This window comes from Balaenoptera physalus (assembly GCF_965194825.1).
Source record: "Balaenoptera physalus genome assembly, chromosome: 15".
In the NCBI taxonomy this organism is placed as follows: Eukaryota; Metazoa; Chordata; class Mammalia; order Artiodactyla; family Balaenopteridae; genus Balaenoptera; species Balaenoptera physalus.
Genome location: NC_138894.1, coordinates 11,649,080 through 11,666,040, shown reverse-complemented (window position 1 = coordinate 11,666,040; position 16,961 = coordinate 11,649,080). Strand labels below are relative to the sequence as shown.

The 16,961-nt window shown below is 41.1% G+C and overlaps 2 protein-coding genes across 15 annotated transcripts in view; one reads left to right on the top strand and one right to left on the bottom strand.

The window, feature by feature from the left end:
- The window catches only part of FER1L5 (fer-1 like family member 5), a 336,005-nt gene that overhangs the window by 216,287 nt on the left and 102,757 nt on the right, over positions 1–16,961 (top strand). The window lies entirely within an intron of this gene.
- KANSL3 (KAT8 regulatory NSL complex subunit 3) overlaps positions 1–16,961 on the bottom strand; it is an 80,954-nt gene that overhangs the window by 23,365 nt on the left and 40,628 nt on the right. For 4 of the 14 annotated variants that reach the window (XM_082427278.1, XM_082427277.1, XM_082427274.1 and 1 more), the window contains one exon: positions 13,915–16,456. The exons of 8 other annotated variants lie outside the window; for them this stretch is intronic. In XM_082427278.1, the coding sequence (XP_082283404.1) occupies positions 16,436–16,456 (21 nt within the window). In that variant the 3' untranslated portion in view covers positions 13,915–16,435. Of the gene's footprint in view, positions 1–13,914; positions 16,457–16,961 lie in introns of those variants that run through there. 2 more of the 14 variants (XR_014254190.1, XM_082427279.1) reach the window with 1 other exon arrangement.

Here is a 16,961-nt window from a genome sequence, read left to right as displayed (position 1 = left end):
AGCCACAACTACTGAGCCCACGTGCCACAACTACTGAAGCCCGTGCACCTAGAGCCAGTGCTCCGCAACAAGAGAAGCCACCGCAATGAGAAGCTCGCGCACCGCAACAAAGAGTAGCCCCTGCTCACCGCAACTAGAGAAAGCCCGCGCGCAGCAACGAAGACCCAACTCAGCCAAAAATAAATAAATAAAATAAATAAATTAAAAAAAAAAATTGGTTCTGTGGTACCTTCTAAAGCTGGACGTAAGTATACCCTATGACCCAGCAATTCCATTCCACCAAAAGAAATGAGTACATGTATTCATCAAAAGGAATGAACATAGTTGCATTATTTATAATAATCCCAAACTAGGAACTATCATATGGTGATACATTCATACAATGAAATACTATACAACATTAAGAATGATCTATTGATATATGGAACATGGATGAACCTCACATAATGTTGAAAAAAGCCAGACACACAAAAAGGTACATGATTCCATCATTATAAAGTTTAAAAACAGGCAAAACCAATTTATAAGTGGTGGAAGTCATGAAAGAAATTACTCTGAAGTAGGAGGGGGACAGTGTGGTAGTGTTCATGTGTTGGGAAAATTCATCATTACTGTACACTTTCTACTTGTGCACTATTCTGCATGTACATTGTATTTGAATTAAAAGTTTACATTTTAGAAAGTGCCATGTGGAATCGCTGCATGTCAGAGACAGTCTTGTACCAGAAAATTGTTTTAGGGCTTCCTTTGTCTCGAGTGGGCTCCATAGGAGGTAGAAGACTTTTCTGTCTGCCCCCTGGTATCCAGCTTCCCAGCCCATGAGACAACAAGCACTCCCAGAGTGAGGCCACAGTCTAGAGAAGCAGTAGCAAGTACTGCTCAGAACCAGCTCTGCCACCTGCTGTTAGGCCAGGGTCAGTGAAACAGAATGGGTCCTTTTTGAAGACATTTTGGTCTTTCCCAGCCCTCCACCATGAGCTGTGTGGCCCTGGAAAATTCTCTTCCTCTCTCCAAGACTCAGATCCCTCCTCTGGAAATTGAGGGAGGGTACCAGATGCCAGAGATCACCAAAGCTCACCTAAGGCACTTATTAAAATGCAAATTTGGGATTTCCCTGGTGGTCCAGTGGTTAAGAATCCGCCTTCCAATGCAGGGGACACGGGTTCGATCTCTGGTCAGGGAGCTAAGATCCCACATGCTGTGGGGCAACTAAGCTCCTGCGCCACAACTACTGAGCTCGCGTGCTCTGGAGCCTGCGTGCCACAACTAGAGAGAAGCCCGCGTGCCACAACGAAGAGCCCACACACCACAACAAAAGATCCCGCATGCTGCAACTAAGACCTGATGCAGCCAAATAAAATAAATAAATACATAAGTAAATGAAAATAACTATAAAATAATAATAAAATAAAATGCAAATTCTGTGGCACAACCCCAGACCTGAATCAGAAGCTACGAGAGTGGGATTTGGTCATATTTTAAATCCCAAAATAATTCAGTGAGCCAGGTGTGTGGAAAACATGGCAAGGCATCATCTCCAAGGACCCTACCAGCTGTTATTTATCTGACATTTTGCCCCCATGGTTCTTGGGGCTCAGGGTTCTGGATCACAAAGACTGAGACAAAACAGCCCCTATCAGATGCGAGTTACCTTGGACTCTAATTGGTAAATTTAATTCATTTGTATTTACTATAATTACTGTAATAGGACTTATTCTGTATTTTCTGCTTAGGGTATTTCTCTCTCTCTCTCTTTTTTTCTTCTTTCTTACCTTCCAATAGATTTAGCAAAAAAAAAATTTTTTTTTCTTTTTGGTTGCACCGTGCAGCTTGCGGGATCTCAGCTCCCCAACCAGGGATTGAACCTGGGCCACAGCAGTGAAAGTGCCAAATCCTAACCACCAGACCGCCAGGGAACTCCCTAGCAAGTTTTCTTTTATTGGCTTAAAAAGATTACATTCTATTTTTGTTCTTAGGGTGGTTAATTGCCTTAATATCCATTCTCATATTCATATACCCTCATCGTCATCTTAACATCTTCCCATAACAGGACAAGTGCTTCAGCGTGCTTTACATTTCCTTTTATCTCTTGCCTTATATCTGATTTTAGAGGAAAGCTTTCAGCTTTTAACCATTAAGTATGATGTTACTTGTGGGTCTGTCATAAACTACCTTTATTATGTTGAGATATGTTCCCTCTATATCAACTTTGATGAGAGTTTTTATCACGAATGGATATTGAATTTTGTCAAATGCTTCTTTTGCATCTATCGAGATGATCATGCGATTTGTATCCTTCCTTTTGTTGATGTGGTGTATCACACTGATTGATAATGTGAATAATGAACCATCCTTGCATCCATGGAATAAATCCCACTTGATCATAGTGTTTGTTTCTTTTTATACATAGTTGAATTCAATTTGCTAATATTTTGTTGAGGATTTTTGCATTTCAGAATTATATTCATCAAAGATATTGGCCTGTAGTTTTTTTTCTCTGGGGCAGTGTCCTTGTCTGGTTTTGGTATCAGGATAATTGTGGCCTCGTAGAATGAATTTGGGAGTGTCCCCTCCTCTTCAATTTTTTGGTATAGTTTGAGAAGGCTAGGTAGTCGCTCTTCTTTACATGTTTGGTAGAATTCCCCTGTGAAGCTATCCATTCTTGGAATTTCATTTGCTGGGATTTTTTTTTTTAATTACAAATTCAATTTCACTATTAGTGATCAGTCTGTTCAGTTTGTCTATTTCTTTCTGATTCAATCTTGGAAGATTTATGTTTGTAGAAATTTATCTATTTCTTCTAGGTTGTCCAATTTGTTGACATATAACTGTTTGTAGTATTATGATTTTTTTGTATCTCTATAACCTCTCCTCTTTCACTTCTTATCTTATGTGAATCCTCTTTCTTGTGTACTTGATGAGCCTGGCTAAAGGCTTATAAATTTTGGTTTACTTTTCAAAAAACCAGCTCTTGGTTTCATTCATCTTTTCTATTGTTTGTTTCTATCTTACTTATTTCCTCTCTGATCTTTATTATTTCCTTCCTTCTGCTGACTTTGGGCTTTGTTTGTTCTTTTTCTAATTACTCTAGATGGTAGGTTAGGTTATTTGAGATATTTGTTTCTTGGGTAAGCCTGTATTGCTATAAGCTTCCCTCTTTGAACTGCTTTTGCTGTGTCCCATAGATTTTGGAAAGTTGTGTTTTGTTTTTGTTTTTTAAAAATTTTAATTATTTATTTATTTATTTTTGGCTGTGTTGGGTCTTTGTTGCTGTGCACGGGCTTTCTCCAGTTGTGGCGAGCGGGGGCTACTCTTCATTGCGGTGCGTGGGCTTCTCATTGTGGTGGCTTCTCTTGTTGCGGAGCACGGGCTCTAGGTGCGCGGGCTTCAGTAGTTGCAGCGGGCGAGCTCAGTAGTTGTGGCTCGTGGGCTCTAGAGGGCAGGCTCAGTCGTTGTGGCACACAGGCTTAGTTGCTCCGCGGCATGTGGGATCTTCCCGGACCAGGGCTCGAACCCGTGTCCCCTGCATTGGCAGTTGGATTCTTAACCACTGCTCCACCAGGGAAGTCCTGGAAAGTTGTGTTTTTATTTTCATTTGTCTTGAGGTACTGTCTGATTTCCTCTTTGATTTCTTCATTGACTCACTGGTTTTTCTAGATCCCACATGTAAACAATATTATACAGTATTTGTTTTTCTCTTTCTGACTTACTTCACTCTGTATGACAGTCTCTAGGTCCATCCATGTCTCTGCAAATGGCACCATTTCGTTCCTTTTTATGGCTGAGTAATATTCCATTGTATATGTGTACCACATCTTCTTTATCCATTCCTCTGTTGAGGGACATTTAGGTTGCTTCCATGTCTTGACTATTGTTAGTGCTGCAATGAACATTGGGGTGCATGTATTTTTTGGAATTATGCTTTTCTCCAGGTATATGCCCAGGAGTGGGATTGCTGGGTCATATGGCAACTCTATTTTTAGTTTTTTAAGAAATCTCCATACCGTTCTCCATAGTGGCTGTACCAATTTACATTCCCACCAACAGTGCAAGAGGGTTTCCTTTTCTCCACACCCTCTCCAGCATTTACTGTTTGTAGATTTTCTGATGATGGCCATTCTGACTGGTGTGAGGTGATACCTCATTGTAGTTTTGATTTGCATTTCTCTAATAATTAGTGATGTTGAGCATCTTTTCATGTGTTTGTTGGCCATCTGTACATCTTCTTTGTAGAAATGTGTTTAGACAATGATCTAAAGACACATTTAGATCTTCCACCCATTTTTTTTTTTTTAAGGTGGACGTCAGTTAAGGGAAACTTTTATTGAAAGTCACAAAAGAATTTAGAAAAGTAGTTTTTCCAACCACATTAAATATTTAGATGCAATTTAAATAAAAGACTGTGGACAATTCATTCTCATTGGACTTATTTTTAGCAAAACTTTTTACTCTCACTTTTTTTTTCTTATTAGTTATCTGTTTTATACATATTAGTGTATACATGTCAATCCCAATCTCCCAGTTCATCCCACCACCACCACCCCCGCCACTTTCCCCCCATGGTGTCCATATGTTTGTTCTCTACATCTGTGTCTCTATTTCTGCCTTGCAAACTGTTCCACCCATTTTTTGATTGGGTTGTTTGTTTTTCTGATATTGAGCTGCATAAGCTGTTAGTATAGTTTGGAAAACAATCTCTTGTCAGTTGCTTCATTTGCAAATATTGTCTCCCATTCTGAGGGTTGTCTTTTCGTCTTGTTTATGGTTTCCTTTGATGTGCAAAAGCTTTTAAGTTTAATTAGGTCCCATTTGTTTATTTTTGTTTTTATTTTCATTACTCTAGGAGGTGGGTCAAAAAAGATCTTGCTGCAATTTATGTCAAATAGTGTTCTACCCAGGTTTTCCTCTAAGAGTTTTATAGTGTCCAGCCTTACATTTAGGTCTTTAATTCATTTTTAGTTTATTTTTGCGTATGGTGTTAGGGAGTGTTCTAATTTCATTCTTTTACGTGTAGCTGTCCAGTTTTCCCAGCACCACTTATTGAAGAGGCTGTCTTTTCTCCATTGTATATTCTTGCCTCCTTTGTCATAGATTAGGTGACCATAGGTATGTGGGTTTATCTCTGGGCTTTCTATCCTGTTCCACTGATCCCTATTTCTGTTTTTGTGCCAGTACCATACTGTCTTGATTACTGTAGCTTTGCAGTATAGTCTGAAGTCAGAGAGCCTGATTCCTCCAGCTCCATTTTTCTTTCTCAAGATTGCTTTGGCTACTCGGGTTTTTTGTGTTTCCACACAAATTGTAAAAATTTTTGTTCTAATTCTGTGAAAAATGCCACTGGTAATTTGATAGGGATTGCATTGATTCTATAGATTGCTTTGGGTAGTATAGTCATTTTCAACCATATTGATTCTCCCAATCCAAGAACATGGTGTATCTCTCCATCTGTTTGTGTCATCAGGTGCATATGTTTTAATGAGTGTTATATCCTCTTCTTGTATTGATCCTTTTATCATTATATAATGTTCTTCTTTGTCTTTTGCTATAAACTTTTTAAAAAGTCTACTTTGTCTGATCTCAGTATTGCTACCCCAGCTTTCTTGTCATTTCCATTTGCATGAAATATATTTTGCTATCCCCCTCACTTTCAGTCTCTGTGTGTCTTTAGCTCTGAAGTGAGTCTCCTGTAAGCAGCATATAGATGGCTTTTTTTTTTCTTATTCCAATCAGCCACCCTACACCTTTTGATTGGAGCATTTGGTCCACTGACACTTAAAAGTGATTACTGATAGGTATGAACTTACTGCCATTTTGTTACTTGTTTTCTGGTTGTTTTTGTAGTTCTTCTGTTTTCTTCTTTATTTTCTTCCCCTGCGATTTGATGATTTTCTTTAGTGGTATGCTTGTGTTCCTCTCTCTAGTTTTTGATTATCTATTGTAGGTTTTTGATTTGTGATTACCAAGAGGTTCATACATGTTGACCTATACCTACTTGTTTGAAACTGGTAGTTAAAGTTCAAATACTTGCTAGAAGATCTACATTTTGTGTTTTCCTCACACGTTTTGTGTTTTTGGTGCTATATTTTACATCTTCATGTCTATTCCTTAATTGTTTACTGTAGTTATAGTTTTACTTCTTAGTCTTCATAGTAGCTTATTTAAGTGGTTGATTCACAGCCTTTACTATATATTTGCCTTTATTAGTGGGATTTCCCCTTTCTGATAGATTACTTCTTCTTGTAGCCTTTTCTTTTCCACATAGAAAGAGCTTTAATGTTTCTTTTAGGGTTGGTTTAGTATTGATGAACTCTTTGTTTTTGCTTGTCTGAGAAGCTTTTTGTTTTTGTTTTTAATCTTTCCTTCAATTTTAAATGCTAATCTTGCTGGGCAGAATATCCTACGATTAGGTTTTTCCCTTTCAGTGCTTTAAATATATCATGCCACTCCCTTTTTACCTGAAGTTTCAAAAAGATCAGTTGATAGTCTTATGGAGGTTCCCTTGTTTATGACTCTTTCTCCCTTGCTGCTTTTAGAATTTTCACTTTTGCCATTATTAATTATGATATGTCTTGGTATGAGTCTGTTTGGGTTCATCTTGTTTGGGACCCTCTGTGCTTCCTGTACCTGGACATCTATTTCCTTCTTTAAGTTCAGGAAGTTTTCAGCCATAATTTCATCAAATACATTTTTGACCCCTTTGTCTCTCTTCTCCTTCTGGGATACCTATAATGCGAATGTTGGTATCCTTGATATTGTCCCAGAGACTCCTTAAACTATTCTCATTAAAAACTTTTTTCTTGGGACTTCCCTGGTGGTGCAGTGGATAAGACTCCACACTCCCAAGGCAGGGAGCTCGGGTTAGATTTCTGGTCAGGGAACTAGATCCCACATGCATGCCACAACTAAGAGTTGGCATGCCACAACTAAGGAACCCATGTGCCGCAACTAAGGAGCCCACAAGCCGCAACCAAGGAGGCTGCAAACCGCAACTAAGGAGCCCACCTGCTGCAACTAAGGGGCCAACATGCTGCAACTAAGGAGCCTGTGAGCTGCAACTAAGGAGCCAGCGAGCTGCAACTAAGACCCGGTGCAACCAAATAAATAAATATTTTTTTTTAAGTGCCATTAAAAAATTTTTTTTGTTGTTTTTGCTCTTCTGATTGGGTGATTTCCATTATTCTATCTTCCAGATCATTTAGGCATTCTGCATCACCTAGTCTGATGTTCATTCCTTCTAGTGCGTTTTTCATTTGTTATTGTATTCTTCAGTGCTGATTGGTTCTTTTTTAAATTTTCTTGTTCCTTGTTAAAATTTTCACTGCGCTCATCTATTCTTTCCCCTAATTCAGTTAGCATTCTTATTACTAATGCTTTGAACTCTTATCTGGTAGATTATATTTCATTAGTTGTTCTTTGGTTTTTTTTTTTATTTCTTCTTCTTTCATTTGAAATTCCTGTCTTCTCATTTTGCTTAACTTTCTCTGTCTCTATGAAATTAGGTAAAACAGTTACCTATCACAGTCTTGAAAGGGTGTCCTTACGTGGGTGTGTCCCTATACAGTTTGCATGTGCCCAGTTGCTTTGGTGGGAGAGCTGGATCTGACGTGAGCAGGAGTCACATCTTCCCTCAGGGTGTGTTGGCAGCAATCACCTTGGTAGGAGGTGGGGCTGGAGATGAAGGGGCTAGAGCCAGGGCTTCTCCTCTGCTCAGTGGCCAACATCACCCTACTGGTGGTGGGGGCAGGTCCCAAGTTGCTGAAGCAGAAGCCCTGAGGGTCAGGTCCAAGCTGGCTCTGTCCCCTCTAAGTGTGTGCTCTCCCTCACCCCAGCATTGGCACCTCTACCCCAGAGAGAAGCAATGCTGGAGCGAGAGGGGCTGGAGCAGGCCCTTGGCAGGGGTCAGGGCATAGGCTGGGGTGGTCCTAGCAGTCAGAGTTCTGGACTATTCTTGATCTGCTGCCTCTGCAAGCACCAGTAATGGCTGCCATTGCCTTGTTCAAATGCCGTGTTAGGTCTGAGCCAATTCCATCCCCCACAGCTGCACAACGTCCTCAGCCCTGGCAGCTTTCACCCTAGTAGAGAGCTGTACTGCGGAATAAGCAGGGCTGTAATGGGCACTCAGCTCAGACTGGGGCGTGTGCTTGGGCAGTTGCAGGAAACCAGCGAGAGCCCCAGGCAGTTTCGATCTGCTTCCTCCACCTTGTTTTGGGAGTAAGCAAGCATGTGCACACTCTTCACGAGTGGAGTCTTGGTTTCTTACAGCCTTGCTGTCAGTTCCACTGGCTTTCAAACCAGCTAAGGGGACTTGTCCTCCCAGTGTTGGACCCCAGGGGCACCTAATGTGTAGTCTGAACCGCACACTCCCCAGGGAGGATCTCTAAGCCCATGTAATCCTCCTCCTCTTGTGTCTCCTCCCAGGGGTACAGGTCCCAACCCAACTGCTTCTCTTTCCTTCCTACCCAATTCCATGTGGATCTTTCTTGCAGTTAGTTGTGTGAGTTTTTCTGCCAGTCTCCAGTTTGTTTTCAGTGAGAATTGCTCCACGTGTAGATGTATTTTTTATGTGTTCACTGGGGGAGGTGAGCTTTGTGTCTTCCTACTCCACCACCTTGGTATCTTTGTTTCTGAGTACTTTTAAATATTTCTTTCAATGTGAGTCTTTATGTGGCATACTTTTGAAGCCTTGTATGCCTGAGAACATTTTTATCATGTCCTTACATTTAAATTCTACGCTCTTTTCCTTGAATGCATAAAAAGTATTAATGAGTGACTCGAATCCAAGAGTCATGTTGAGATGTGTCACAGCAGTCTGATTTTGGTTCAAACCTTGTGGTGCATCTGCATTTTCTCCATGGAAGCCTTTAAGATGTTCTGTCTTTGACTATAATATGTATAGATTTGGGTTTTCCTTATTGCTCCGTTTGGGACTCCATGTGAACCCTTTCAAACTGAGGCCTATTTTCTCTTAATTCCTGAAAATTCTCCATTCTTTAAAAAATTATTTCCTTGGTTTTATTTTCATTTTTCTCTCCAAGACTCTTAATTGTGTTGTACTATTTCTACTTCTACTCTCTATATTTCATGGCTTTACTTGATGCTTCCTGGAAATGTTCCTAATTGTAGCCTTCCAAGCCATTAATACATTCTTTAGCCATATTCCTACTTTTTATCCCATTATTATCTTGTTCTAATTTTATCTATTTTTTCCAAATTCTATATATTATATTTCCCATAACTAATATTTCTATCTGGTTCTTTTTTTATGTTTTCTTATTGTTGTTCCATCTGGATAATTTCTAACCTTAACTCCACATATATTAATCATATATTAACTTCTTTGTCCATCTCTTCCAATAATCTTCTTCAGAAGGCATATGTTGTCCAGCATGCTGCCTTTTTATAAGGTGATTGTCTCTTCAACTGTCTAGATATTTAGGGGTTGGTGTCAAAGAAGGCCAAGTGGGGAACCAAAACTTTTGTTCCAATGAATGGGGTGAGGCCTCCAACCTCTATACCTACTGTGTTATGGGAGATTATATGGTTGGGCTGGACAAGCACCCCACCTCGAGGTAACAAGTCACGCTCCCTTCCCAACTGGAGTGGCATCAGCAAAGGCCTACGGGAGAGTCAGAACATTCGCCACTGCCCAGGAGTAATGACACATAACCCCTGCTGGTGTAAACCGAGGCCATGTGAGGAAGAGTAACGAGGTAACCCCTCCCCAGCTGGATTAGCATCAGCAGAGGTTAAGTGGGAAGCTGAAATTCTCACCTCCACACAGCAGTAAAGAGAAGCTTGCCTCCCACCCCAACCCCAGTGTCAATGAAAGCTGAGTGGGGATTCGAGACTTCCATCTCACCTAGCAGTATCAAAGCAGCTCCCTCTTTATCCTACCAGAGCAGTCTCAAACAAGGCCTGCTAAAACAGATGATTTAAATAAGATCTAGAGTTTCACAGATAATACACAAGACATCAGATTTCAATAAAAATCACTTAACAAACATACCAAGAACAAGCAAAATCTCAGCTTAAATGAGAAAAGAATCAACAGATGGTAAACACTGTGATGCCGTCGATATTAGAACTGTCGAACAAGAATTTTAACGTAGTGATCATAAAAATGCTTCAGTGAGCAATTGCAAACACACCTGAGACAAAAGGAAAAAAAAAATTCTTAGCAAAGAAATAGAAGATATAAAGAATAAAATAGAAATTTTAGAACTGAAAAATATAATCACCTAAGTGAAAAACTTGATGGGCTCGATAGCAGAATAGAGGGGACAGGGGAAAGAATTAGTGAACTTAAAGACAGACAATAGAAATTACACAATCTGAAGAGAGGGAAAATAGAGCAGGGGCAAAAAAAGGAAGCGTCTCATGGCCCCGTGGGAATGTTAAAGATCTAACATTCATGTCATTGGCGTCTAGAGAAGTGGAAAAAGAGAGTGGGGTTGAAAAATAGTGGCTAAAAATTCCCCAAATTTGGCAAAAAGGCATAAGCCTACAGATTCAAGAAGCTGAGTGAACCCTAACAAGATAAGCCCTAAGGAATTCATGCCAAGACATATCATAGTCAAGTCTGAGAATTAAAGAAAAAAAAAATGTTGAAAGCACAAAGAGGGAAACAACACCTTACCTATAGGATGAAAAGACAATTTGAATGATAGCAGATTTCTCATCAGAAAGCAAGGAACTGGCTTAATATTTCTGAAGGGCTGAAAGACAAGAATGGCCAACTCAGAATTTTATTTCCAGAGAAAATATCCTTCAGTAATAAGACACTGCCAGATGAAGGAAAATTAAAAACTTTTGTTGCCAGCTGAACTTCTTGAAAAGGACGGCTAAAGGAAGTTCTCTAAACAGAAAGGAAATGGTAAAATTAGGAGCCTTGGAACATCAGGAAGGAAGAAAGAGAAATGGAAAGAATAAAAATATGTAAATACAATAGATTTTCCTTCTTTTGAGTTTTCCAAATTATGTTTGAAGCAAAACTTTAGAACATTGTCTAACATGGTTCTCAACATATATACAATTGTATTAGAAGTGGGAGAAGGTAAAGGGACAAAAAGGGAGGATAGGCTTCTACACTTGCACTTAAACTGGTAAAATGTGGATACAAGTAGATTGTAATAACTTATGTGTATATGTAATGCAACATTTAGAGAAACCACTGAAAAAGCTATTCAAGGAGATACATTCAAAAACACTAGAGATAAATCAAAACAATATTCTAAAAAAAAAAGTTCAAGTAAATCACCTGAAGGCAGGAAAAAGAAACACAAAAACAAAAAACAGAGAACAGAAAACAAAAACTAAAAATGGCTGACTTAAGTCCTAACATATCTACAATTACATTAAGTAAAAAGTCTTAAAAAAACACCAATTAAAAAACAAGAGATTGACATCAGATGTGACATGTGAATGTCAGATAAACTTCAGGGCAAAAAAAAACTACCAGGTACAGAGAGACATTACATAATGATAAAAGGGTCAATCCACCAAAAAGACACAGAAATCCTAAATGGTATGCACCAGATAACAGAACTGCAAAATACATGAAACAAAAACTGGAAACAGACACAGACAATTCCACAATTATAGCTGGAAATTTCACCACTCTCTCAACAACCAATAGAACAACTTGACAGAAAATCAGCAAGGGTGTAAGAACTCAATAAAACCAACAACTGACAGAATTTTATCAACATTTACAAACAACTCCACCCAACAGAATACCTTTTAAGCCTACAGAAAATACCAAGATAGACCATCAGATCGTGGACCGTATTACAAACCTCAACAAATTTTTAAAGACCATAATAAGGTATCACAACACACCTATGAGAATGGCTAAAACAAAAAAACAGAGATAGTATCAAATGCTGGAAACTGGATCTCTCCTACATTACTGGTGGGAATATAAAATGGTACAGCTACTTAGGAAAACAGTTTGACTGTTTCTTTAAAAAATAAAAACTTACTACATGACCCAGTAATCACACTCCTGGGCATTTGTTCTAGAGAAATGAAAACTAATGTTCATACAAAAACCTGCTTATAAATGCTCATAGCAGCTTTATCTGCAATAGGCCCAAACTGGAAACAATCAAGATGCCCCTCAATAGGTGAATGGTTACAGAAACTATGGTACTCCATTCCATGGAACATTCATATTCAGCAGTAAAAAGAAATGAACTACTGAAACACACATCATCTTGGACACCAAGGGAATTATGCTGAGTAGAAAAAAAGCCAATCTCAAAAGGTCATGTACTGTAGGATTCTATTTATACAATTCTGTGAGATGAGAGAAGATTAGTGGTTGCTACAGGTTAGGAATGGTGAGGGGAAGGGGATGGATATGACTATAAAGATCTTTGTGGGGATGGAATTTGTTCTATATCTTGATTATGGTTACTGGGATAAAATGACATAGAACTAGACACACATATTGTACCAATGTTAATTTTTGGTTTTGATATTGTACTATACTTATGTGAGCTTTAAGTACTGGGGGAAACTGGATGAAGTGAACATGGGAGCTCCCTATGCTATCACTGTAAGTTAAACACACACACACACTATCACTGAAAGTTACACACACACACACACATCTAAATAGCCCAAGTTTGTTTGAAATCCCTTCTCTCTTAGAAAGGCAATAATATGAACCATACGACTTCATCCTCTGGATGCTATTATTAGACTGGGGTAAGAGAGGATAAGAAGTACCAACCCGTAAGTGGGACTGAGCCAATCAGGTTCACTGTGTTCAGAATTTGAATTGAAAGACAGAAAACTGGCCATTCGCAAAGGGATGAAAAAAATCCTGTGAAAACAGGATCAAAACTGGTCCCTGGCCATTCCAAGTCAGTTGACGTCATGCGGCAAGAAGCAGAAACTGTCAGGCTGCCTGTCAGAGAAAATGTCAATGGAGAGAATATTCCCTTTTAGAACTAATATAGGTGGTGAATAGTTTCTGCTTCTTGCAACCATCAACCCTGACTAAAACACACACTGTAGAGAGGGAAGATTAAAAAGGTAACAAAATTTCTTCTGCATCGTAATTTGCTATGGCCCTGTCCCTATACTGCTAAAGTTTAAGACACCTATCATTTAAACAATCTGATCCTCATCTCTCACTTCCTCTGACCCACCCAAATCAGTGAGACCAGAGTTGAAAGTGAGGGAAAGATCAGGTCTCTATTAAGGATGGAAACAAGAAGAGCTCATGCATACTAGACCCTCCAACCAGTATATCAGAACTACAGTTTCCACCCATAGAGGGTTCCAATGCTTAATGCAGAGACCTGGAATTTAAGGATAAGAAGGAAGGTCTTTTTGGATACAAGTTTACAAATAATGTGGAGGTTGGAATTCATTCATTCATTCATTCATCTCTAAGTCATTATTTATTTATTGGAGGGTGTAGAGGTATAGGGATTTCAATCTCTCAAGACCAAAGGTGAGGGACCCCACCTACTGACTCAGGCATAGCCAAGAGCCCACCAGGGCAGCAATAATCACGCTAGGCTTGGTGGGAGGTAAACTGAAAGGGGTCACATGAAGGGCAAGCCACCATCTCCTCACCTCCTGTGCTCATCTCCACTTCTGGTCTCCCATCTCAGAACCCCAGCACAGTGCAGAAGAGACAGACACTGGTATCAGATTGCCTGGGTTCAGTCCTGCTTCTGCCACTTCCTGCTGTGTGACTTCTCTGTGCCTCAGTTTCCTCACCTTACAAGTGAATTACCTTAAAGGGAATTACAGTACCCACCTCATGGCTCCAGGCAACAGTAAGATGATCACTGGAATTACCACAATATCTTAGCTTTTATTTTCTGTGCCACTCAATTGGGTGGTTACCAGAATAAACATAAGAAGTCAACTAAAAATACATTGAAGCAATCCAAATTTGTTTTTATTTTTGTTTTTTATTGTTTTGGCTAATGGAAGAACAGAACCGTCACAGCAGCTCAGCTCTATAACCCATCCAGCCCAAGACTGTTCTAGTGGTAGAGCCAAGGACAGACAGGTCTTCCTCCATCAGTGACCTCTTCTCAAAACAAGGACATCTTCCATAGGGCATCAACATGCATCTGTCATCCAAGAAATCAACTAAAGCCCTCTTCATCCTTCTACACTTTCGGCCAGTAGTATCACCTTCTGAGGTTATGGACTCCAGGTTTGCTACATGGTAGGCAGAGGAAAGCTTCCTTTTACACTTCAAGAAGTGTGGTTGGAGAAGTATGGAATTGGGGAACATGACTGTACAGACTTCAACCACTTCCTCCTTTAGCCTGTCCATCCACGGTGCAGAAGAATCAATGTTCTTACAACTTCCCTTCTCGTTTTGGCATTCTTTAAGGTGTACAACCCAAGCCTCAGGAAATCATCCATGGGAAGCATACTAGGATGTACACAAACGCAGGATGATGCGTTAGTTTCTCCTTTGGCCCCAGCACACACAGGGCCAGCATCTTTCAGGAGCAGCCCCTCCAGTGCTGTCTAGACGGCACTCTAAGTCATGAATGGGTTGTTCAGGAACCTCTGTCCTGAATGATTCCTAAAGCTTCGTATAGTCTCACAGTTTCACTGTGCTCAATTCCTATTGGTGTGTTACTATCCTACCTGTAAAGTTATTAAACCCCTGACACTGGATGTCTCTTTCAGATTTCGTATCTTCCTTAAACTTACTAAATGCCTCCTGAATTTCAGAAAGCAGTTACCTGCCAGCTAGTACAGGGACGCAGCCTAATTCTGTGTGAATCACTGCTGAGACCAGCTCTGCAGGAGGTTGGGGAGGAAGGGTATGGTGTATAATCTGCCCACTCCACTCCTATCATATACACTCCCCTGGCCCTGCCTGTACCACCCCAAGCTGCCTTGTCTGAGACTCCTGCACGCTGTGTACTCCCTCCTGGCTGCCACTCATACTAGAGATGAGGCTCCTGGATTGAACGCAGGTGGCCTGGTTTGGATATACGATGCACTACGGGTCAGGACCGTGGACCTCAAGTCCAGCCATGGCACGTTGTGGGCCCTCCCTGCCTTCAGTACAGATACTGAAGAGTTATATCTGGGTTGCCTTATTTATCGCCTTGGCTGGAAACATTCTAGAGTAGGGAAGGGAAAGGAGCCTGCTCTGGAGGATAGCTTGGCAGCCAAATCTAAAATACTTTTGCACACAAATATTGTGAGGAGGTAAGGAGGGGCTCAGAGCTCCATCTTCAGTGATCACTTCTCCAGGGACCTCCACCTCCAGGGCTCAGGCTGGTACCAAGAGCCCTGCACAGCAGAGTCAATACCAGTAATTTTCCCACTTCTAAGCAAGAAGACAAAAAGTTGCACAGAGCTGAAACAGAAACACTGAAGCATGGCCTTCGTCATCCTGATGCCTGAGCTTCACGGGACGGCCAAGATGTTAACTTAGCAGTTACCCCTGTTCCACTTCCAAGCACTGGAGACAGAAATTTCAGGGGCTGGGGTTTCTCTCCTCTGGCTTGGCAAATTCTCCTCATCTCCAGTTGAATCAACAGCTCCTTAGGTACCAGATGCAAAGCCTCAAGCCCAAATCGTTTTCACCACTGACATGTCCTTCAAGCCACTTCATCTGCTGTTCCCTTCCTCTTCTTCAGCCTTTCTGGACCTGCAGGCTTTCTGGATACAAGAACTGCCCCAAGCATGATGGAAAAAAGAAAGAAGCCAGCTTTCACCTCCTGGCGACTGCTGGTCCCAACATGTATAGGTGGCCAAAGGGACTAAAAGATGACAGCCCAGTTCTCTGTGCCCTATCGTAGGTTTGAAATGAGGAGCTCCCAGGTCTCAGCAGGTACTCAGTATCCAATGTGGCTCCTAAGGAGGGAGCTGCACGGGGAGCACTCTCCCATGGCTGCTTGGTGAAGGCAACAGTGATGTACAAAACAAGCCCTTCTGGCACTGAACCACTGGCCAGGGGGCCAGGATGATGCCGGTCCTCAGCATAGGGCTCTCAGTCCCAACTCCTGCAGCCCCAGACCACATGGACGTCTCCTCCCGACTTGGCACGGGGCAGTACAGACTTCGAAGAGGAGCTCCTTTATTAAAATGCAGTGAGCAGTCCAACACTGCTACTTGGGTCATTACAGCTAATGCTGGGGAAGAAGTGCCTCCAATCCATACACGGCCAGATCTGCTGAGGACCTGGAGATTCTGGGAACCAGATCTGCAGATGCTAAAAGACAAGGCCCCCCTTGCCAGCGCCATATCACCTTGTCTAATGGTTACATAAGACCCAGAGGCCCAACCCTGAAGACAGTTGGCAGAGAGGCAAAAATGACTGTCTTAAAGAGGTCTTCAGACAAGTGTACAGCTCAGCAGGACAGCACACGTGCCAGGCCTCACCGTGCAGCAGCCGTCACCAACCTGGTAAAGGAGGACATATCGCATGGCATCTTCAGGGCGCTGGAGGCAGGCGCTGTGGCAGGAGAGGTAGGGAACAAGGGTCAGAAGTTTGCCAGGTTAACACATACAGACCCTCTGACCCAATATCCCACTCCTGAGAATTTATCCCGAAGAAATGATGCTCAATAGGGAAAAAGCTGGATGCACAAGGATATGTGTTCTAGCAGCCAAGTGATGAATAGAACATGGACTCTGGAAGTAGAGACCCACCTCTACTACTTTTTAGGGCAAGTGACTTACATTCTCTGAGCCTCCTTTCCCCCCCTCTGTGAGACAGAGAAGACAGCACCTCCTCCCCAGGGTTGTTGTGAGATTAAATGAGACAATCTGCATAAAGCACCTACAGTCTGTGTTCAACCACAAATATTAGCTCTTATTATTACGTATAAGAACAAGAAAAGAATGCAGGAAAAAGGAAATAGGTGATTCGTTAAGGGTGATAGAGTTGAAGTGAAGTTTTCCATGACTGTACTGACGATATCATTGTTTCTGGTCTTGTCCATTTTTTAAGTGCTGTG